Genomic DNA, 24677 nt, shown 5'->3' on the forward strand with positions numbered 1-24677 from the left:
ACATGAGTTTGGGTAGACTCTGGGAGTTGGTGATGGACAGGGAGGCCTGGTGTGCTGTGGTTCATGGGGTTGCAGAGAGTAGGACATGACTGAGCGACTGAACTGAACTGAAAGACTTCACAGAGGAGAAATATCTGAAGGAAACGCACATTTTAGACTGTTTGAAGATAGTTTAAAATCACAAGAGCAATACAGAAACTGAATGATTGGTGAAGGATCTCTGGCTGATCTACTACGAGTATAACAAGAGCTTAGAGATGGAAAAGAGTGGTTTCAATGCCTTGCAGGGTCAGTATTTTCATTCTACCTCTGTGTTCCTGGCTACATTTTATAGCTCCTCTTGCTTTTTCTCTGAGCTCGTCCCTAACTTCTGGAAGACACTGTGAAGCAGGGGAAAGAAAGCTGGTCTAGAAGGGCAGGGGAATGGGACCCTGAATGATCTTGCCCATGGCCTTAATCTCTCCATTCTCAGCAAACCTGATCTCTGCACAGGAGGCCAGCCAGTGAAATCCAAATAAGTAATGGTTTAAACAAGTTTTGAACAGGCATTAAGTGCTAAGGTATTACAAATGTCTACGCTCTCCTTTTACGTTTTTTTTTTTAATCAATTAAGCAATGCTAAGAATCACATTTGAAGAATAAATGTTTATGGGAACCAATATTGGGGAATCCACCTTGGTGCAAAGGAGGACCTGGGATATAGGAAACTATCTCAATATTTTAATAAAACTAAAACATAATTTATTGTGACCATTTCAAGAGGATTAATGTAATTTAGAAGCATACACACCCTGCTTATTTAACTTATATGCAGAGTACATCATGAGAAACACTGGGTTGGATGAAGCACAAGCTGGAATCAAGATTGCTGGGAGAAATATCAATAACCTCAGATATGCAGATGACACCACCATTATGGCAGAAAGTCAAGAACTAAAGAGCCTCTTGAAAGTGAAAGAGGAGAGTGAAGAAGTTGGCTTAAAGCTCAACATTCAGAAAATGAAGGTCATGGCATCCGGTCCCATCACTTCATGGCAAATAGGTGGGGAAACAGTGGAAATAGTGGCAGTCTTTATTTTTTTGGGCTCCAAGATCACTGCAGATGGTGATTGCAGCCATGAAATTAAAAGACGCTTACTCCTTCAAGAAAAGTTATGACCAACCTAGAGAGCATATTAAAAAGCAGAGACATTACTTTGCTAACAAAGGTCCGTCTAGTCAAGGCTGAGATTTTTCCAGCAGTCACGTATGGATGTGAGAGTTGAACTATAAAGTAAGCTAAGCATCGAAGAATTGATGCGATTGAACTGTGGTGTTGGAGAAGACTCTTGAGAGTCCCTTGGACTGCAAGGAGATCCAACCAGTCTATCCTAAAGGAGATCAGTCCTGGGTGTTCATTGGAAGGACTGATGTTGAAGCTGAAATTCCAGTACTTTGGCCACCTGATGCGAAGAGCTGACTCATTTGAAAAGACCCTGATGCTGGGAAAGATTGAGGGCAGGAGGAGAAGGGGACGACAGAGGATGAGATGGTTGGATGGCATCACCGACTCGATGGACATGAGTTTGGGTAAACTCTGGGAGTTGGTGATGGACAGGGAGGCCTGGAGTGCTGTGGTCCATGGGGTCGCAAAGGGTCAGACACGACTGAGCGACTGAACTGAACTGAGAAGCATACACTCAAAAAAGAAGTGTTGGAGAAAAAGAGTCCGAGTTTTTGTGATTCTATAAAAAGCTTGGTCTGTTAAGACAGTCCCTGAGTGAGTATCTGAGAAACAACAACATATTAGTGCTCAGATATTCACATAACAGAGAACCACAAAAACAGGATTAAAAGATGGAGTTTGGATCCACACTGATGACCTGAACTATGTTATGCAAATGCTTTATTGTGTTTTCTGGACTTTCATGGACACTGAAATAATGTACATGTGAAAGGATTACAGCAGAACAGCTGGGTCCATGCTGGTATGCTCTCACAGGGAAACCACGACAGCAAAAGGAATATGGAAATCAACACAGCTCTACAACCCTGATTATGCTCACCCACTGTTTGACCACATATTTCCTTCTTCCAAGAAAAAAAATAAAGAAATTCATTCCCCAAACTCTTGGAAGACAGAATCTAGACAGACAAAAGCATATCTACATAAAAATTCTGAGGATGAATACATAAAGCTTTAAAATATTAAAAGCCAAAGCAATAACCTAAAATAAAATACATCCTTTAAGTGCTTTTGCTAGTGGTTTGCAATGCGTTTTCCACAGTTCCCCAAGATAAAAAGCAACTGTCAGCATCCATTCCCACTTTTTTCTCATGAATATATATCAAGGGAAGTACAACAAAGTCTGCTTTGGATTAGAGTTATGAACATCAGATTTCAAAAGAACACAATGTTTTAGGAGTTTATTCCAGCTTTGTCTCACCAAATACTAAAAATGTGGGGAAAGTAGAATTCTATAGTTCTGAGTTTTGTTAAAGATTTAAGAAAGTAGAGAGGCAATGACATTTTCATATATTATTCTAACTGGAATATAAAAAAGAATAATGGACTACATCCTGACATTTAAAAATACTTTTGATAGTGTTTCCCAATTACCAACAGTGATGACTATGGATAACATGGATGAAGAAATTAATGAGCAGTATTATTTTTTCTTATTATATTTAAGACTATCTCTAGTACTATCAATCAGACTTGACTTGATGTTTGAGAAAAGAACACCATAAAATTACAAGGTAGGCTTAAAAAGTATGCACAAGTGATTAGGGAGTCCTAATGAATAGTAATCAATTTATTATTTTAATTTGCAGCATAAGACATCACCACAGGAATCAAGAAACTGATGTATTTTTAGATGTACATACGTACCTATACATTGAATGGCAAGTTACTGTGGAAACTTTCATTCTGTGGAAACTTTAACTGGATTTATGTGTTAGAATTAGCTGATGAGTTGCAAGTTTTGAAGTGGTAAACTCATTAGCATTAAATCACAAAATATATTTCTTTATAAATATAATGCATTTATCTTATATAAAATATGTATTGGTAAACATTTGTTTTCCTCTAGCTATAGGTAAATAGTGGCAAAAGAAATTAAATTATGCATGCTTCTTATATTTTCTGTGTAGCTGAAAACATCTTAAAATTTTATTTCACTGGACAGCAAATTAAAGAAGAGAAATGACGACCTTTATAACTAAGGACTTTCTCTTCTCCTACTCTCTATACTGACAAAGGCATCTTTCTTTTTATGAGGTCCTTTAGGCCAGTGTCAATTTTTCCCCCCATTTCTGTATCTCTTTAGATACCCTGGTATCGAGCACATAGTAGAATGAGCCCTCGAAATATCTTTTGTCTTGATTCAACATTCAAATAAGTAAAAAATGTTGTCATGTTCTTCCAAAATATGTAATGTCTTTAAAATATTATATCCAAAGATTATGGAATAACAAACAGATATAAAAATAAAAATACATGTTGAGATATCATAGCTAAAATTCTGATGGCGACTGCTTAACTCAAAAGTGTGATAATTCTCATATATCTTATACTTTGCAGGCACTTTGTGTTGCAGAAGGCAAATGGTGATTAAACCTCATTATTAAAAAGAAGTCCCTTAAATAACAAGATATACATGAAAAAGAAAAAAGAACTTCTTTGGTTCAAAAGCCATATACTTGTAACCCAGGAAACATTTGAAATTTATGAATAGGTAACTTATCTCCATATGGGATATTTGTTCATCAACTTTTTATCAATCTTATATACAAAAGAAATGCTAAGGAGGACTGGGTCTGTATTTTAATGGAAATACTAACACCTGGAGAAAAATAAAATATTTAAAAGGACCAAGAAGCCAGAATTCTTGTGTACCCCCAAAATGTACAAAATAAGAAGTACATTTTAATATGCCAGATCTTATTTTAATCAGCCTTTGGGGATTTCTCACGTCCTTCTCTTTATTTTCTACCCTATTAGGATGATATTTAACATCTGCTATTGGCATGTCAGTCTGCAAACTCTGCCTCTAGCAGGAAAAGAATGATGTCTTCTCCATTTCCCCAATACACACACTGCACTCCAGATCAAAGTCACAGCTTTATATGCCCCTTAATTATTCCCCACAGTCAACTCTGACTCATGATGGCGCCTTTATCATCCTAAAAATCCTTATTTATACTTGTTAGAATTTCCTGCAATAGGGAGATGACAAGCCTGAATCATCTCTCCAGACAGTCATATCAAGGATGCTTTTTCATTCACTCAGTGCTTTGAAGAGATAAAGTTATGCAATAGCCTCCAGAATTCTGTAAGAGCAGCGAGGCCACATCACCAGGACACTTCTTGGCTCCAGAACAAACTGATTTAGAGCCCAGCTGCAAAATCACTCACATGTGCCAAGAGAGATTTTGAGTATTCTTTGGGACCCACCCCTCACACAAACAATGATTCAAACAAAATGAAAACAAAACAAAACAGGCTGACTCACTCCAGCACTCTTAGCTCCATCCTGTAGGAAGAAGGCTATAGAATAGTGTGATGATTAGCCTAGGGATTTCCTGCTTATTTTCATTTTCAGAGCCTCTGTCTAGTGTAAAAAGTATCAAATAGGGTCTAATTAGACCTGAACACACAGACCTGCTCAAACATCTTATTGTTCTGAGTGGTACAACAGAGTTATTTGGGGTTATTTAAAAAATTCTCAAATCAGTACTCAAGAAAGCAATAAAGTCAGTTTACCCCAAGCCCTATCAGTTATTTGTATCAGATACTAAAAGGATAATCCATTGCCTGTTCACAGAACACTCACCTCATTGTCTGACTCCACGAGAACTTGATCGTATTCACTAAGCGCTACTAGAAACATGATAGAGGTGACGTTTTCAAAGCAGTGTATCCATTTTCTTCTCTCTGACCTCTGGCCCCCTACATCGACCATTCTGCAAGGTTAATAACATTCATATTAATAGCACATAAAGAAAAGCATCAATATAAATATAGCTTTACTTATAAACTTAAGAAATATACTTTCTGAAGAGAATGGTCACCAAAGTCAATTCAATTAATATTTATTGACCATCTACTAATTTTCTTTTACCCAAAATCAAAGTCAAGACGTTCCACATAATAAATCATTGCAGTTACTAAAAAATTACCTGGCATGTATGAAAATTATGACTTTGTAAAAAAAGAAAAAGAAAAGAAAGAAATCCTGTGCTAAGCCAAGCAAAGAGGGTGTTTTATTTGACCAGGCACAGAAGAGTCAGAAATAAAATGAGTTTTATTTGTGCTCAGCTCTAATGGCAAATACTGTCTTCAGTTTCTTTTCCTATAAAATGAGAATGAAGATCTTCATGTATTTCTCAAGGAAGCTAGAAATGTTATCCAGACGCTAAAAGTATTACCCAGAATGAATAGCAGTAGTGAAAGAGAAAGTAATAAATTTTCATTCTGTTTTCCTATGTGAATTTAGGCTAGGTTAATCAAAGGCATTTAAAAGATGTAAGATGCCATACATTTCAACATGAGTGTGTTAATATTCAAGTAAATGCAAACACAATCCCACTGATCTTCAAGCATTTGAGGCTGTTTTTTTCTTCCAATATTGACAATAATTTGTGCAATCATGCCAACAACACGGTGCAATAAGCCTTATGCACAAATCAACTTGCTATGCTGCTACAAGTCATGAGTATAAAATTAAAATGCTGTAAGAAGCCACCTTATGAATTATTTCAAGAATTTGTTTCTTACACATCAACTCTGTGCTAACTCATTGCTCAGGAACCAATATCAATTAACTTGAATGCTAATGTACACATGAAAATATCTAGCAGAACTTAATATTGAATCAAAGTTTCTTCAAACTGTTGACTAAAATGTGCACAATGTTTACAAGATAAATATTTTCAGAAAATGAGAGTTTTAGGTACAAAAGTTTGAGAGGTGGGTTCTGAAAGTGTGTGTTGAGACTGCAGTTGTTCTTGGTGTCTTCCTGGCTCTCAGCGTCAAACCTACATTAAGAAATCAAGGATGTTTCAGTGATTGTTTTGAGAAGTTTTCATGAAAGAGATATCTGAGGGGCAAAACAATGGATCCAGGGAGACCTATGAACTACAGACATCAAAACTAGATTCTTAGGTCTTTATAAATATTAAAATGCTGGCTCTTCTCTGGTGTTGAGTGCATAATATGTTCATTTATATGAAATCCTCATTCCCTGAAATCCTGTCATGCTAAGCTCTATGAGATGCTTTTGATTGTAGCAAGAAACTATTATTCTGTCATTACTTTTATTGAAGTACCAAAAAATGTCCTTTAAAAGCTAGTGCACAAAATGAAGGAAACAACCTCCCAAGATGGAATAGTGACATGGTTTCAGATTTCACTAATCATAAAGCAAAGAGGAGATGAAAATCTCCATGAAATGCTACATGTTTTCTGAAAATATTCTAGCAAGGTTAGAAGCAGATGGAAATGTGGTGTTTCAAATTAAAGATCTCTAAATGCTATGAACTCAAAACTTAATCCAGAATGCTGAAGATATAAGGAACCTTAGTGATCATTTAATGTAACCATTTTATTGATGAAAAAAATGATGCTCAGAAGTTCTTTCCAAAGTGTCACCCTCTTTATGGATATGTGTAACAGAGTAGTGTATGGCAGCCAGATGCCACCGCAGGTGCTGAGACTGATCAGAATAAAACACACAGTGTTTTGCAGGCGATGATGAAGGACCCGCTTATCAGAGTAACATGGCAGAGTTACCATAGAAGTTACATTAACTCCCACTTCACAACCCTGTGTTCTATGTAGCTGCCTTAAATGGGATGGGTTCTTCCAAGTAACTCAACTTTCTAGACCCAAAAACATATTCACACGGTTTCATTCCTCCATGTACCATGTGGCTTGTATTCTAACTAAAAGTACATCTGAGTGATTGTGTAATAAGAGGTTAAATGAAAGCAGTCTCATTTTTTCTCATCTTGAAAAAAATTAGACTACTTCTGCTGAAGACCCAGAAAGAAGAGCAGTAGTGAAGGAGAAATTAATAAATTTTCATTCTATTTTCCTATGTAAATTTAGGCTAGGTTAATCAATGCAGTTTCTTTGAACTGCATTAAAACCATGTAGTTTTAAATTTTTAAAGCAACTTATTTTGATTTCACTGATTTCTAAGTGATTTAATCTGAAATAAGAAACCTGTTCATGCATTTTTCTTCTACTTCCTCTCTCAGGGACACATTACTTCATTTGTGTATCTAATGATAATAATTGGTATAAAGGTGTTATTGTTTTAAAATCTATACATGATTTCAATATATATTCGCCAACATGCTCTAGGTGTTTAAGAGCTCGGAAGTGGATTTTATGGACTCAGTTACTACCTGAAAATGACACTTTGTAAGTCGAAGGGGTATTCGATGATCCCTGTGGTGGGGACTCGAACTCTGAGCACATCTTGTTGCGTAGGCAGGTAGGCAGGGTCGGCAACGCGGTCCAAGTCATTAAGATAGCTGGAGGAGGGAAGACACAGTAAGAACATCAGTGACACCATCACACATGGCCTGCTGGTGGAGAAGGAAGGGAAACAATGCATCCTAAGAGAAAAGAAAGAGAAAATCACAAAGTGACAGATGCAGTCAACCTTCCGCAAGTCAGAGCAAGGTTGTCCATCTATGACGGTACGGTTCACAGTATTTCTCATTTCTTCTCTTACAATCAAACAGAACCCAGACCAAAAGTAAAGGGGGAGAAGAAAAGAATTAAATCAGTCTCCTGCCCTCTACTTGTTTAGCAGGTCTGGTGATTGAAGTTTTAAGCAAATAGCTTTTGAATTATTTACACAAATGTTATTTGTATAAATAAACAGATAACAGAGTGACACATAAGGTCAGGATGCATTTTTTTTTTTGCTTTTTTACAGAACACCAGAGTCCTTTCCTGGAATGTATTTCCTTATAAGACAAGAGTATACCATGGCCTCAACTCTATCCAAAGTTTGAGTCATTCACAATTAATGTGAAGCCACAAGATTTCTAGCTACTGAGGCATCAATATCTAAGGCCAGATATTCCCAGTGTATAGAATCATCACACCTAAACTTTAAATTTATCTGCTTATATAACACTTCTCCATTAAAAAAAAAAAGCTTTTTCACTGTGAAATAATTTTAGGCTCACAAGCAGCTGCAAAAATATTACAGAGAATTCTCCTGTGCCCTTATTTAATTTCTCCCAAAACATCTTATGTGACCATAGTACATTATCAAAACCAGGAATCTGACATTGATCCAATAATATTAACTAAACTACAGACGTTATTTAGATTTCGTCAATTTTTACACACACACACACATTTTTGGAGGGTATATACAACTATGAAATTTTATTTCACATAAAGATCTGTGCAGTCACCACGACAATCAGGATACAGAATTGTTCTGCTATCAGAAAAACTTCTTTGTGTTACTTATCCCAATTCTAACCCCTGGCAACCACACATATGTTCTCTATCAGTAGAGTTTTGTCATTTCAAAAATGTTATATTTTATTCTCTAAAATTACAAAAATATTTGCAACTGTGAGAATCACATAATTGGTGAGAAATCACATAACTGATGAGAAACAGGTAAATATAACTGTTCTACATGGTATTCTCATGATTTCAAAGAGACCCTATATTCCCTTTGGCCCTGAAACGGATGGAGCACAGATAAGATTTCAAAACATGCAACTACAAAGGATATACAGAAAGTAACTAACATGTGAATAAGATTTAAAGAAAAGGTAGAACCATTATAGACACGAAAGAGACTATATCCTCAGTACCTTTATGCCCATGAACGAGACAGAGTGAGTTCTGAGACACAGAACAGGGAATGTCTGGTGTGAGGCATAACTTAGCAAGAGCAGGAATACTCAGTTGACATGACCTATCCAGGATAAAGACTTTGTCTCACCCTCAGTTATTCCTTACTACCTAAACGAGTGCCTGGCAAATAGTACTTCGTGATTATTTGCGGATTGGATGGATGATTTCCTATGCTGAGAGTTAGTTTTAACATTATTCAAATATCCTTCTTACTAGTGGTGTTTCCATATCAATGATACAGTTAAATTTGAAACTGAGTAGTGAAAAAAATACCATATTAAGTCTCTAAGATTCATGGGATCCTAAAACACTAGAGCTAGGTCTGGCTTTAACAAAGAAATAAATTACCACCTTTTTGCAGCTGTATCAATTCTTTAAGACAAAAAAGTATTAGTCTAGAAATTTTTAATACAAAACAACTAATGAGTATTCTAGTGGCCTTACCTCAAACACATCAATGATGCTCTAGCTGGCAATTAGCTCTCTGCTGACTGATAGGAACCAGCCTGATACTTTTAATTATTACAAAAGTAGCTAGGGGACAAAAGGAGGGAGAGGCTGGGAGAATATGAGCTTGAGAGGCAGGAAAGAAGTCTAAAAATGGACTGGACTCCAAATTTGAGGCAATTTCTTGGCACACTCTTGGAGGTGCCTGATGGGGTTAATGAGTCAATGTTCTGGGAGGTGGCCTGTATCTCATTCTACAGATAAACCAGCTCATCACTCCATAAATGTAAATATAACTGGTTACTCTGTATAATGGAGTATTCTGATTTACCAGGCACTAATTTGAAAAACTTGAAATGAACATACATTTTGAAATCTGCAAGATCATCATTTATTTAACTATCATTTACAAAACTTAAATTGAGAGGAATCAGAGAACTTCCAGTTCCCATTGGCAAGCTTGTTTAGAAACAAGCTGCCCAATAAACCACTTCTACTCACTTCACCTTATCCAGAGGTCAGAACAGAAAGTGACCAAGTCTTGTACACAAGGTGTTCATGTGTTCCAGTGGGAAGAGAAATTGTGGCTTTCTGCTTCTTGAAGATGAACTCAACAGAACACGCATTGCCACTTTGTTTTTAAATGTGCATTTTGCACAGAGGGCTTCCCAGGTGGCACTAATGATAAAGAACCCGCCTGCCAATGCAGGAGACATAAGAGATGTGGGTTTGATCCTTGAGTCAGGAATATCCCCTGAAGGCATGGCAAGATCCCCTGAAGGAGGGCATGGCGACCCACTCCAGTATTCTTGCCTGGAGAATCCCCATGGACAGAGGAGCTTGGAGGACTACAGTCCATGCAGTCACAAAGAGCTGGACACGACGGAAGTGACTTAGCATGCAGGCGCATGCACTTTGCACAGAATTGAAAGAACCAGCATATGAAGTGGGAGATTTCCTGTCACACTGCACGTGAGAACCTTGCAGGTCTCTCTCTCCAATTCAGAAGGGGAACTGAGCTCTGGGAAAAACATGTTGGAGTAAGAGAGAGTCAGGATACACATCTGCGACTGAAAGCCACTGACCTGAGTTCAGAGGCTGCCCTAAAAGTACTGTCAGTGGTGTGTCTTCCTGAACCTCGGGCACTACTGAGATAGTAGCTAAATATCTGAAGCATTCACACTTGCAAGAATATTTTCCCCCTTCATCTTTCTTTTGCTACCTTTCAATATAAGCATAGTTCAGATAGTAACAACATCAACCTAACAATTAGCCTATACTGGGCGCCTGCTGCTTGCTAGGCTCTATTCTGTCCATTCATTGCCCAGGTTTCAAAATATTTCAAGGCAAGGAAATGGTCATTAAAGATTCTCATACATTTCCAATTAGCTGAAAGCAAACTGCACTTCTTGTCTGACATTCTTGTTGTCTTGCTTCAGTTGGATGGTGGAAAGAAAGGTCCAATTCACTGATGTAGTCCAACAAAAGAAAAAAAAAACACACAAAAGGAACTGGTATCAAGGTCTGCTAGTTGCAACATACATTATCTAGAACTGGGACCAAGTCAAACAAAATTCAACCTAGAACACCCCAAAACAAGACTAGAAAAACAGAACAACAACAAACCCTCCAACCAAACAAAAGACATATGAACTCTCTTCTCCTACAGGAAGATCTGGGTGGCTCAGGAGCTACACCAGGACTGAAGACCTGTTGCAGATAATTGGAGGAACTGGCAAAACGTGCCTAGATGAGCATCTTTCACTGCCAAAGAGAGGCCAATGTGGACAGCTTCTACCTGCATTAGCCTCAATCCCATGTGGCCCCCTCATCCCGGGCTTCAGGACTTGGGAGGGACTCACAGCACCTCCTGCATTTCACATTTGTTTAGGGAAAAAAGCCACTCTATTCCTTTAGAAATGGAATTCTAGCACGTAAGACTAGTGCATGCTCATTTGTTGATTCTCATCTCATTCTGAGAAGAGGTAACAATGGAATAATCTCTTAACTGAATTGCACTTTCCACCGAAGCACCTCCTATTTGGGAGGAAAATTTTGATGGAATATGGGAGGGATGGGTTCATGCTGGATTATTCCATTCATTTAACCTGTAACAGAGAAACACTGAGGTCTGGACAAACTTATATTGCAGAGTAAATTCGGAGAGTTAATTATAGCTATAATTTGTTTTGTAGGAATGATTTTGAGTGGCTGCTGAGGTCATTCTTGGGGTGTTGCTATGGTGACAGGTACAAGGTACATTTCCAAGGCAATGTGTATGTAACAAATGGCTGGTAGTAGCTCTTTCCTGATGTCAGAGAGAGAAAACTCCATGGTTCACATGGGACTTATTTAACTGTCTAGGAGTGAACACTTATTTAGGATTGTGCTAGAAAATGGGACGTTTAGTCGATTAAACTCATTTTACTCCAATCCATTCATGGGGATTTAATCACTTGTCACTGCTTTGAGACACTTAATAATTGAAAACTTTATAACTGCTTAAAAAAAAAAACAAAAAACTCAACATTTTCCCCACAGATGATTGCCCATTTAGGGTTCTCAAACTCCATGGGGTCAGGGACCATGACTCCCTTTGTCAGTGGCTGGTCACCAATACTCCACCAAGGGACTGGAACATAGCAATTGCTCAACATGTGACCCCAATTAAAACTATTTTATAGAAAACACTGTAGTGGTTAGAAAGGTAGGTTATACCTTCTAGGAGAAAACAAAAGAGGATGGGGGTTGTTAGGTACCCATCTTCATGTAACTACCTCTCTGGGTTATTAGGGGCCTGCATTGTGCAAGAACCAAATTCTGAATTAACATGCCTCTGATGAATGTAAAGACAACACAGAAAGGAAAGGCAGTATCCATTTAACTTCATTGAGTTGATGTGCTTCCTAATATTCTTTTAGGGCCTGGCCACTGAATGATATAATTGGTATATCCGTTTTATGCCTATCAGTATCAAGCTTTCAGGCCCTGGAATTCACTCTAATCCAGGGCAAACAGAGGGAGTGGTCCCTTATTAACAGATGATTGTGACACAATATCTTTAATGGAAGAAACAGGCTTCTGATGGTGTTCAGTGAAAAGCAAGACAACAAAGAGACTAGTGTTTGTAAAAGTTCCATGGTTCCTTTCCTACCATGAAAAAACGCAAGGTCATTCTGAAATTCAACAACTATCTTGATGGGAGCTGAGGAAATGAAGGTCCCCAGGATATGATCCCTGCCTGAAAGTTTACCAACTTGTGGGAAGAAAAGGGTTATACGAAGAGGAGGAACAGGGAAGTTTATCAGGGAAGGAAAGAATGTGTATATTGGAAAGAGTCATTTTCTGGGAAACTTTCTGATGTGTCTCTAATCCTTGGGGATTATCCACGAAACATCCTTCTCTTGCATGACTGATTTATATGAAAGACTTAAGAAAATGATGCCCATTTGTTTATAATTATACTTTGTAATTGCTAAATTCCTTTTATACTTAACTTCAGGATCCCATCTCTGGTTGCAGAACAATAATAAATTCATAAACAGGATATAATCCATTACTTTAAATGATAAAAAATATATGGGATAAACTTGAATGTCACTATAATAATACGCTCCAAATTAAATATGGTATCTCTCTTCTGAATATTTTTAAAAGAGATTCCTTATTTTTTGACAAATTTGTCAGTAACAATTTTGAAAATGTTCGTCGCTCAGTCGTGTCCAACTCTTTGAGACCCCATTGACTGCAACCTGTCAGGGCCCTCTGTCCATGGGATTCTCTAGGCAGGAATACTGTTTTGAGTTGACCTTCAAATTTAATTTATCCTCCAATCTGACATGTAATGAGAACTTTTTTAAAGTAAAAAGAAAAAGTCCTACTCTACTACCTATGACTAGAAGGATAATTGAAATCTAAGCCAAGAATAGCATAGAAATTAGAAATTCAAGCAGTTTTTTTTTTTTTTAAGGGAAAGAAACATGAATAAAATTTTGAGATGACTCAGTGAGTAAACTGTACCATATTACAGCCAGGGTTAAAAAAGTTAACACAAGTATTAGGCATACAAGCCTATACCAAAAGGGGGAAAGAACCTATGGGTGGTAAGTGGAAAAAGAAATCTCTGACACTGGGTCTAAATCCAACCAAACACAGTAAGATAACTGAATATAGCACCTTGGAGCATTTAATGTAACAACACTATGTCCCATGTATTGGGGTTCTTTAACTCCTATGTAAGAGCCTCCTACCAAGGCTGTATTAATAAGAGATTTGCAGTTCAAGTCAAATATTAAGATGAAGCCCTGGCACAGAAAATGATTCTGGGTAGAATTTTACATTTTTAATTATTGAAAAGAAGGTTAGAAAAACTAGGTCGACTTCATTAAAAAAAAAACAAAACTAAGACCTCATTGTAAGAGGAACAGTTTTAGGGTACTTGAGATCCTGTTTGACACTGTCTAAAGCAGTGGAAGCTAAGAAACTAGAAACACACAGTCTCTGTATGGTTGCAATGTGATTACAGGATTCAAAGGAAAAAAGTAAAAGAAACTGTCAAAGTGAACTTTTTTTTTAAAAAAAGAAAGGAACCATTCTGCAAAACTGCCATCCTGCGGGGATGGTCAAGCACAGGTTTTGGTGAAGACCACCTATGTGCCCCCTTCTCCTTTGGTAGATCCTGCTGTTCAGAAGAGCCTGGCTGGTAATCTGGTTAGGTGGCTTAGCTGCCCAAGATTTCTGATTACTCATTACACAAACACTTTTATCTTCTCAAGAGCTCAACTTTCATTTTTCCTCTTTAACATCTGGTACACCATGATCAGAGTTCAAGGAGGTACAGAAGATAATTTGTTTGTAAGAAATTATTTGTTTTAAATACAAAATTCCAGATTTAAAATAAGATCACCTAGTGGTAGCAGGGGGCTACAGTCTCACAGTTTATGAAAGCTACTCAAAGGAAAATATTCTGTGGGATAAAACAGGAAAGAGCATGTATTTCAATCTTTCTTTGCCAAAAAACTAAACCAACTCAGAAAATCAGATTTTTTTGAAAGTAAATTAAATAGCTCATAAAAAGATACTATATCACTACATTTATAAACAGTTTCAGAATGTTATATATGGATAGTTGATCTCAATGTCAACCATAAAGAGACTGACTACTGGTGTCAAGTGGGGAAGGAGCTGGCAGCTATATGTGATTCAGGCAGGCTCTAGGACCAGGCCTAGGTCATAGCAAAAGATTCCTAACTAAGTCTGTTGCTCAAACAAATTGACCTTGTAATTAAAAGAGCAAAAAAAAAAAACAAACAACAATGGTGGGGGAAGGAATAAATCAGGAGCTTGGAATGAATATCCACACACAACTATATATAAAATAGATGACCAAGAAGGACCTACTCTATAGCACAGGGGACTCTACTTAAGGTTCTATGATAAGCTATGTGAGAAAAGAATCTGAAAAAGAATGAATGTATGTACATGTATAACTGAATCAATTTGCTGTGCACTGAAACTAACACTGTAAATCAACTATGTGGTGTGCTGGTGGTTTAGTCACCAAGTTGGGTCTGACTCTGGGGACCCCAAGGACTGTGGCCCACCAAGCTCCTCTGTCCATGGTATTTCCCAGGCAAGAATACTGGAGTGAGTTGACATTTCCTTCTCCAGGGGATCTTCCTGACCCAGGGATTGAACTTGCATCATCTGCATTGCAGGCGGATTCTTTACCACGGAGCTACCATGGAGTCCCAAATCAACTATACAACAGCAACAAAATCAACAGAAGAGAGAGTGAAAGAGAGATATAGAAAGAGAAGAGGAGGGGAAAGAGGCCTTTTCAATTTGCCTGTTTGGCTTTCTTAATTTATTCATCTTTTATATGACAATTTTCAAAGCTGTTGACTAATTATGACACAATTTTTATACTTCTAAGATGTATCAAGCATCAGAAGGCTACTTTTTATTCTAGTCTGCCTCTCTTGAACTGTAATGACAGTGCTTAATTCATTTTTCAGTTAATTTACACATATTTATTGAAAATCTGTTCTTGGTCAAATTCAAATCACTGTGTGTGTTGGAGGAGTGGGGCTCGCACAGGGAGCTGGTAAAAAATACTTATGTGTGTGTATATATATACACACATATTCTTTGCCTGTAGGGACATCAGGTTACCTGGGAAGTAAAGACAGCACAGATGAATCAATTAAGAAATAATTAAGTGCCAAATTATGAGGTGCTAACAATGAATGCATTAAGAAGGGAGAGATGATTATGAACTGGTCACTGGAGAATTGCGTAGAAAAGTGGAGGATGAGTTACACGGTGCAGACCTAAGGGGACTAGAACAGGCTAAAGAGGAAAGAGAAGAGAGATGGGAAGAAATCAGCAGACACATAAATGACTTACTCTTTTATCATTCAACAACTTTCCCTGAAAGCCTATATTGAAGGCTAGGCACTGTGCATAGCACTGGGTGGGAGCCACAAAGAAAAAAAAAAGATGTGAATCCTGTCCTCAAGGAGTTTGTGCTCTAGCAACAGAGATAAACATGCCAGCTAACAGCCATCCTACAGTGCAGATAAGATGTGGCTCATAAGAGAGCTTCCAGTGATGGTAGACAAGAGATGGCCATGAGCAAAAGATTGCTGACCAAAGCGGGTCTCTCATGGTCATGTCTCTGTAACTTGGATACTGGTTCTGTAGAATCAAAACTTTCATTTTAACAAGGATGTCTGGGTTTGAGGAGCTGGTCATATTAAGCTAGTTAAACTAATTATAGATCAAAATTCTTTAAATCAAGAAGCCCTTGTGCTCATGAAGAAGAACATCAGGGTAAGCCCATCAGAGTTCAAAAAGGGCTTGGCAGGTGAGGAGTCAAAATAAAGGAACGGGCCAGATGGAGAAAGCAACGGTCCTGGGCTCCCCTGAGACTGGACGTGGGGTTACCTCCCAGTCAGGCACATGTTATGTTAGGCCCCTTTCAGAAGCAGGTCAGTCCTACCTTTGGTTACACTGACTGTTGAATCCCATCACGCCCTCCTAAACCAGCTGTACCAGGCACCACATGGGGCCAAAGCCAAGACACATGAGACACAATCCTTGTTCTCAGAGCCAAATCTACTCAGTCAACGTTTCTGGTCATTTACTCCATCATTAGTACTGGACATCCTTTGCATGGCATTTAGAGGTAGTGCCAGGGAATACAATCTAGCGCTCCCTGAAGCTCACTTCCTATCTGAAGTTTTGTTGGGCAAAGCAAGTTTACTGAAGGAGTACTGCGGAGGGACAGCAGGCCCTCCTTTCTCCGTTCTCAAAAACGAATCTCCAGGTTGATTTTGAGCATCCCAGGCATAAGCTAGGGTCTCTCTACATGGCAGAAATGGAAAAAGAATATTAGCTGCCTTTTAGTATTCAATCTTCTTCCATGGAGGAAGAAGTTGCAACTTTTTTCTTTTCTTTTGTGGGGTCAGGGTGGGGGCTGAAATCAGATAGTGAGTATTTTAGGCTCTGTGTGCCATTCAGCTTCTGTTGCAATGATTCAGACTCTGCCACTGGGCACAAAACAAGCTTTGGACAATACATAAACAAATGGGCTTGGCTATGTTCTAATAAAACTTAATTTATAAAGACAGGCAGCAGGCTGAGTTTGGCCTACAGGTTTTCCAATCCTGTTCTGTAGTAACAGCGCCCCTGTTTTCATCTGGGTACCATGTCATCCTGAGTGGGTTGTGGTAAGGGCTATAAAGAAGAGGTCAAGCAACTGAACATGCAAACGCTCTGCCAAAACACGAGCAAGCAGCAAAGTGATAGAGTGAAGCGTGTCTCCTGTGTCCAGTCTACTCTTTAAGCAGAGTGAATGAATGATCAGCAGGTATTGAGGTAAGCCCTTTCCCTATCACATCTCTGTAATAAACGTTAGAAAGAAGTTAGTCTTATCTAAGTCTTACCATCTCTAGCAGCTCCATGCATTTTGAAAAAGCAATACTAGAGACCAAGTCTTAGAATCTGATGGATTCTTCACTGTGGAAGACAAATTACAGGATGCGTGCATGCTCAGTTGTGTCCAACTCTTTGAGATTCCATGGACTGTGTAGCCCGCCACACTCCTCTGTCCATGGGATTCTCCAGGCAAGAATACTGGAGTGGGTTACCATTTCCTCCTCCAGGGGATCTTCCCAACCCAGGGATCAAACCAGAGTCTCCTATATTTCCTGCATTGGCAGGCAGATTCTTTACCATTGAGCCAGCTGAGAGCCCAAATTACAGGGTGTATTTTGTTTCATTCTTGTGAAAGGTTATTAGGAGATCATTAGATAAAAGAAAACAAAAATAGAAGTAAATATGTCACTCAGGTGAAAAAAGGTCCATTCCATGTTATTACTGTCACTCTTTGGGGGGAAAAAAAAAAAAGCAAACATATTCAAGATCAATTATCCTCTTTTGAGCTCAAAATAGCATTTTGAGTAATTTAACTATGTAGAGAATAATCTCTCTGCCTGTACATTTCCAGGTAAATTTGGGGAGTGCCAGGTTTTCACTTGACTGCATATGATAATGGTTTCTCAGATAAAGGCAATCTACTGTTACAGAATCAAAGGATTTCAGAATTTACAAGGGAGTTTAGAGATTACAGAGCACATACCACTATCGGAGGCAAATGAAACTTACAGAGCCAAAGTCCCACAGGTGAGGAGAGGCAGATATAGTTCCACTAAATGCTAGACTGTGACTCAATGGTCTCACCATATGATGTCTCATCTGCCTCTAAAAGCCTGCAGTAGGCTTACATTTCTTTTTAACCATCAGACAAAGAGTAAAGTTATAATGGCTCCGAGAGTCAGAGCCTACACACTCTTGGGTTCAAGTGTTTGGCACATGAGTCAATTAACAAGGTACTTCCTCAAGGATTCAGCCTGAAATCAGGTAGATATGCTAATCTACCTCCAAAAACTCATTTTGCACTTAAAATCCAACATTCAAATTCCTTGTGCATTTTTAAATTAAAAATTTAAACATGAAGTTAGAAGTAAACTCCAAACCTGACTTATGCTCTAAAGTCAATTATGTACTTTGGATTTATGGGCTGTGAAACATGTGGAAATTTCAAAAAGGTTTCTGATTTACTGACAACCTTGGAGGGCACTTCAGGAAAGCAAGATTAGGGATTACTTGGTCCCTTACGGTGAACATACACTGTATAGTCCATGGGGTCACAAAGAGTCAGACACGACTGAATGACTTTCACTTTCACTTTACAGTCAACATGGACAGATCGGTCTTTTGCCAAGCGCCTGCAGTGTGAAGACTTCACACTACATGACAAGTTGATTGAGATTCGTGTTCTCTAGCTAGTCAGGGAGCTTTTGGTACTGTAGGCAGTGAACTCATTTGACCTGATGTCTCACTATATTAAGGCAGGTGGTGAACCACAGCAAAAAAAGGGGGAAAAAAAGTAAACCTACAGCCATCTGTTTATTGTGCTCTTTACCTAAAGATAGTCAAGAGTCCTCACACTTTTTTTAAAAAAATCAATAACAAAAAAGGTAATAAGGGAATCCACAAAACTCTCCTGCATCTTAGAATGCTTTTTTAGTCTTTCATTAAATAGAACTGGAGGAATATGCCAAATGAAAGCCAAGTGCAAATTTTTCCTAAACTGCTCATCTAGAATTTCCCATCTCTTTGCTTCTACCAGTGTTGCCTGTCCTTTGAGCCATCTGATTGTTTTATTATGATCAGCAAGTTGGCTAATCAAAGTAGAAAAAGGAAAGCTCAAATTATTTTAGTGTTTTTATGGCTCTAGTTTGACTCCAGTAAAAAGTTATTGGATGAAATATGGGAAAAAAAGGTTAAAACTCTAGACTAACATAAAGAAACAGTATTTCTCAATTATTTGTGACTTACATCTTCCATGTTGTATGAACAACTGATATATTGTTAAACATAGATCGAGCTTCCCAGGTGGCACAGTTAAATTTTCTCAATGATAATCATAACCTTTATGGGTGTATTTCCCAGTAAATTCTACTTAATTTTCCCCTTGATCTTACACATATAGAACTACATACAGGCAACAATATAGTGCTCATACTCAGTCATGCCTGACTCCTTGCAACCCCAAGGACTGTAGACTGCCAGGTTCCCCTGTCCATGGAATTTTCCAGGCAAGAATATTAGAGTGGGTTACCATTTCCTACTCCAGGGGATCTTCTCGACCTAGGGACTAAACACATGTTTCCGGCATCTCCTGCATTGACAGGCAGGTTCATTACCATTGTACCACCTGGCACTGCAATAACATTATGAAGATTAATAAATTATTTGCATCCTTCATGGTGAGTGATTTTAAACTCATAGGTATTTATCTACTGGCTTCCCTGGTGCCTCAGTGGTAAAGAATCTGCCTGCCAATGCAGGAGACATGGGTTTGATCCCTGAGCAGGATCCCTGGAGAAGGAAATGGCAACCCACTCCAGTATTCTTTCCTGGGAAATCCCATGGACAGAGAACCCTGGTGGGCTACAGTCCACCAGGGGTTGCAAAAGAGTTGGACATGAATCAGGGACTAAGCAAACAAAAAATTTATCTATTAGTCCATCATCAATATACCTGTCAATTATCAATCAATCAATCTCTTATTCATTCCTTCAACTCTCTATCCATCCAGCCATCTATCCTCCTTTGTGAGGGTAGGTTTCAGTGATTAAAAACTTGGGCTCCGGAGGCAGCAAGTCTGACTTTAGTTCTTACTTCTATCACTTACTAATTGTGTGACCCTCTGAGACCCTATGTTCTCCTCTGTTTCATGGAGATAATAAGAAATATCTACAGCTTTGCAAGTAAACAACTACACAGAATCTAACACATAGAAGCGTTCAGCAAAAAAAAAAAAATAGTGTTCAAGCTCTTTTGGTAATAGCTTTTCAAGGATGCTAGACCTTCAAAAACGGCAGGAAAAAAGAAACTTAAATGCCTGTAGCTCTGGCACATCATAGTTCATTTATAACAGCCAAAGACAGATAGTGCCTACATCATGGTCACTGAAACTGTGGAAATTATCTAAGTGTGATTTCAAGGAACAATCATTCGCAAAGGTCAAACGTGAGCACCCAATGTTAAGCTCTATGGGCAGAGGGGAGAGACACTTCAGTAAATATGATAACAGATACAAAAGAGATTTGTACAAGTATTAAGATACAGGGCAGGGCTTCCCAGATGGCTCAGTGGCAAAGAATCTGCCTGCCAACGGAGGAGCATTGGCTCAATCCCTGGTCCGGGAGGACCCCACATGCCACAGAGCAACTGAGCCCGTGTGTCACAGCTACTGAGCCTCAGCTCCAGAGCCTGGGAACTGCAACTTCTGAAGCCTGTGTGCCCGAGAGCCCATGCTTGGCAACAAGAGAAACCACCACAATGAGGAGCCTGTGCACCACGACTAGAGGGACATCCCTGCTTGCTACAACCAAAGAAAAGCCCACGAAGCAACGAAGACCCAGCACAGCCATTAAAAAACAAAGATACATGGCGGAGTGTCATATAACCTCTGGTATTGGGCAAGACTTTCAGAGGCTGTGACTCTTGAATTGCGTCTTGAAGGATAAATAGGAGTTCACCAGAGAGAAAAGAAGAAGAGAGGCATGCTTGGGCTCTGTTCTCAGTATTCCTGGCAAGTGGCCTGCCCTGACTCTCACAACCAGCATGTTTCTGGAGGAAACTGCTGTTAAGCTGCAAACTTTAAGCAGATATGTATGGCAGGCACCAATTCTCAAACTGCTAGAGATCAGATTTAATATCTACATGCTCCCCAAATCTAAACTGAAGAGCCACAAGAGAGACAGTCAGTACTCAGGAAGGCTGGTCTTAAATTCTGTAAGGTGGTGATACTGTCTAAGAAATTAGATCCAGAATATCAACAAAGTTTTAAAATTTTTATCATAAAGATAGAGCAACATAGAAGCCCCCACATGAAGCAAAGATGCAGGATAAAATACTAAAGATATATCAGTGGAAAGTACACAAAAGTCAGAAAGGAAACGGTTAACAACTATCTCGAATTCAGAGAAAGGAATTGTGTTGAGTCACCCTGTGAAAATGAATTCAGTATTGGGAATGAGTGATGCTCAAGACAGGTGAGCTACAGCCTCATCAGCACTATTTCCGAACTTCAGGGGACCTTCCCTGGACCACAATGGAATGAAATGTGGAATACACAAGCAAATGGGTGAATCCAAAGAGCCATTGGTCTTCTCTGTGTGCTGAGAGGGTTTTCCTGGCTAAGAAAAGGAAAGTGCCCAGGACTAAGATGGGGAAGAATAAAGAGACTCCAATACTTGGCCTCCTGGCACAATGGAATTAAAGGCAGGCCAGCTAGGCATCTTGGGCACTGAGCTATAATACAAAAAGTACCAAAATATCCTATGAAGATAACAGAAACATGGGGCCAGCTAACTCAGGTTTCCACACACAATTTCCATAATTGGCAGGAAGTGATTGGTTCTAATCCCTGAAAGTAAACAAGAGTCTTCTAGAGAAAACAAAGGGGAAAATGAAACCTCCCTAGGTTTCATTTAGCTAAGGTGATCAAATGTTCCTGCTTGACTAGGAGATTTCCAGTTTACACCTGCTATTTCACTATAATTATTAATAGTAACCCTTTCCTTCACAAAATGTCCTGGTTTTGATGATAAATTATACAGTCACCAGCTATTTAGTCTATGTAACAAATTACTGTAACAAAAAGATTGAAACATATACTTTTTGGCAGAAAATGTATTTCAGGATAATCAAATAGCATCAAGAGAAGAAAACCTTGTACTTCACAGAAGAATGCCAATGCAGACCAACGGATAAAATTTGGAATTCTTATATCAGACAAGACTTAATGATTGGAATTAAAACATCAGGTGAAGAGTTTATGGGGAACTGGAGACTACACAATGACAACATCACACCACACAGATTGTTTTTGGTGGCAGGAGGAAAAAAATACAGGTTTATCATGGAGGCTGTCAGTGCCCAAACACTGTGGTGAAACTTAACTTACCAGTGACAGATAAACCCATGCATGAGATCACTTAGAGTGTGTTCTGCTCACTGGTAAACCTTAACTTACCAATGATAAGTAAACCAGTGCAGGAGATCACTTAGAGTATGTTCTACTCACTGGTGAACATTAACTTACCAATGACGTGTAAACCAGTGCACAAAATCTTGTGTGCTCTACTCAGTGTTTAACTGGAATCTAACCAAGCCTTTAAATGTGACTTTCAGTTTGTAGAAAATCCAAGAGGCAGCAGAGAAAGTTAAATCATGCAATGAAGCGGCAGTCAGACCCAATCCAGGCCAGTCTTTTTGGCATGCCAGTGAAACGCGGAACAGGCTTCTACTAGATTAAGAGACTTAAGGGACATAAAAACCAAATGCAGCGTGTTGTCCTAAAATCAACTGACTCTAAAGAACATTTTGGAAGAATTTGGGAAATATGAAAATGAACTGGATATAGAATGATAAAAAGGACTGATGATTAGTTTTTAGGTATAATATGGTATTACTTATTATGTAAGACATATTATGTATGTCATTTTTTTAAAGATGCACACTGAAATGTGGATATAGGGACATGTTGTTACAACGTACTTTATTACTTTTGCATAAACATATGCAAAATGAAATAGGTGTATGTGCATACACACATATATCCACATGTTTAAACAGTCATCATTTGCAGGGGTTGATATCAGCCCGTCCCAGGTGCCCCCACATCTTGAGCTCTAACATGAGGGATGTGCCTACAGAGTGAGCATGTTTTTATGGCAGATGCAGCCCATGTGATCGAGGTCTAAGATGATGGCTTTCCCCAGCATCACAGTGCTAACACGGGCCTGGAGTAACTGTCGCGGATAACTCTTAGCCTTAAAGCAACTCATGGGTACCTGTCTAGGAATCCACAAATCTGAGCTGAAGTAATGTCACCAGACATGTGGTGGAGCTTTGTCTCAAGAATACAGCTGCAGCAGCTGACCCAGGTGTCCTCAGGGCAAACAGGAATCTCTCAGAGAGCCTACTCGAGGAGCAGGAGGCAAATCGTTTCCTAACGGGAAGCCCTAACTCGGTAAGCACATCATTATCGGACACTGGTGCTCTGATGCCCTAGTCACAGGACTTCTCTGTAGGGAGAAGAGATCTGGGGGACAGGTAGAGACTAGAACAGGTGAGGAGGGGGGAGAGACAGGATTTACGCTAAAGTAAAAAGAAAGGGATTTAGAAATGATGGGAGGCAAGAGGATTTCTTGGTGAATGCAACTTTTTAATGGAGGAGTTCTTCATTGGTAGGGGCCAGGAGAGGCATCACAGTAGTGAATCGAGAAGTGGAGGAGTTAAAGAAGGACCAGAGCTGAGGGCGGATGAGGAAACCAGCAGGCAGGGGAAGGCAGAGTGAGCAGGGACAAGGACAAGGGGTAAAACACAGCAGCAACGTGGGGAGATGGATGAGATCCAAAATGGCAAAGGAAACAGAAGGACAGAGGGGGCAGCATGGAAAAGGAAGACAGCTGGGCAAAGGTTGAGGGGGCAGATTTGCAACAAAAAAGAGCTGAATGCATCTTCTCATCTCTGTACTTACAGAAACTTACACAGTTGGAACTCGGGGAGGGGAGAGGAGAGAGGGAGAGAGGAAGGGGGCGCGGCGAAGGAAGGCAGGCAGACATAGAAGAGGAAGACAGGCGGCGTGCAAGGAGGACAGAGGAAGCCAGGAATGAGGAAGCACGCATTTCAGAGACACACGGGGTGGGTACTGGCTTAAACACGACAGACACGGTCTCCTGAGCATTTCACGTCACTTTTCAGAATGACATAATTCAGATTTACCTTGGGAATCCAAGTACTGTTTTGGCCAGGCAATATTTCTGTGGCTGACCTGAATCATAACTCATCTTAAACAAATGCCTAGAACTAGGGTAAGAGCGTGATCTACTTTACTGCAAAAACAGAGCCCAACTGCTCTTGGATCTTCCCTGCACTGTTAAGCGCTGTCAATCTGCACGTAGGGCTCCTTATTTCCCCTATAGTCCGGCCCTTGTTCAGAGGGTCATTTCAACATACAAACTGGCCTAAGGCTGCAGAATACTTTCCACCCTTTCTTCTGTCTGCTCAGAACCAATAGAAGAGGCAAATGCTGGGTTAACATAATGGAGACAGAAATCTGAAAAAAAACACTAAAAAAAACAAAATTCCATTTTTCAGGCGCCTGATTATCTACATTGCTGACCACATTGATTACATTAATCCAATGATTGCCAAATCTTTACTTTTCTTTTTATTAGGCAAGATTTAATCTAGAGAATTAACA

General features: G+C 39.1%; 1 protein-coding gene across 1 annotated transcript in view; it reads right to left on the bottom strand.

Moving 5' to 3' along the window:
- Positions 1-24677, bottom strand: part of LOC109562978 (guanine nucleotide-binding protein G(q) subunit alpha) — a 313817-nt gene that overhangs the window by 74679 nt on the left and 214461 nt on the right. The window contains exons 4-5 of the mRNA XM_019966101.2: positions 7396-7524; positions 4818-4947 (exon numbers count right to left, since the gene is read on the bottom strand). Of these exons, the coding sequence (XP_019821660.1) occupies positions 4818-4947; positions 7396-7524 (259 nt within the window). The remainder of the gene's footprint in view (positions 1-4817; positions 4948-7395; positions 7525-24677) is intronic.

This window comes from Bos indicus, chromosome 8 (assembly GCF_029378745.1).
Source record: "Bos indicus isolate NIAB-ARS_2022 breed Sahiwal x Tharparkar chromosome 8, NIAB-ARS_B.indTharparkar_mat_pri_1.0, whole genome shotgun sequence".
Classification (NCBI taxonomy): domain Eukaryota; kingdom Metazoa; phylum Chordata; class Mammalia; order Artiodactyla; family Bovidae; genus Bos; species Bos indicus.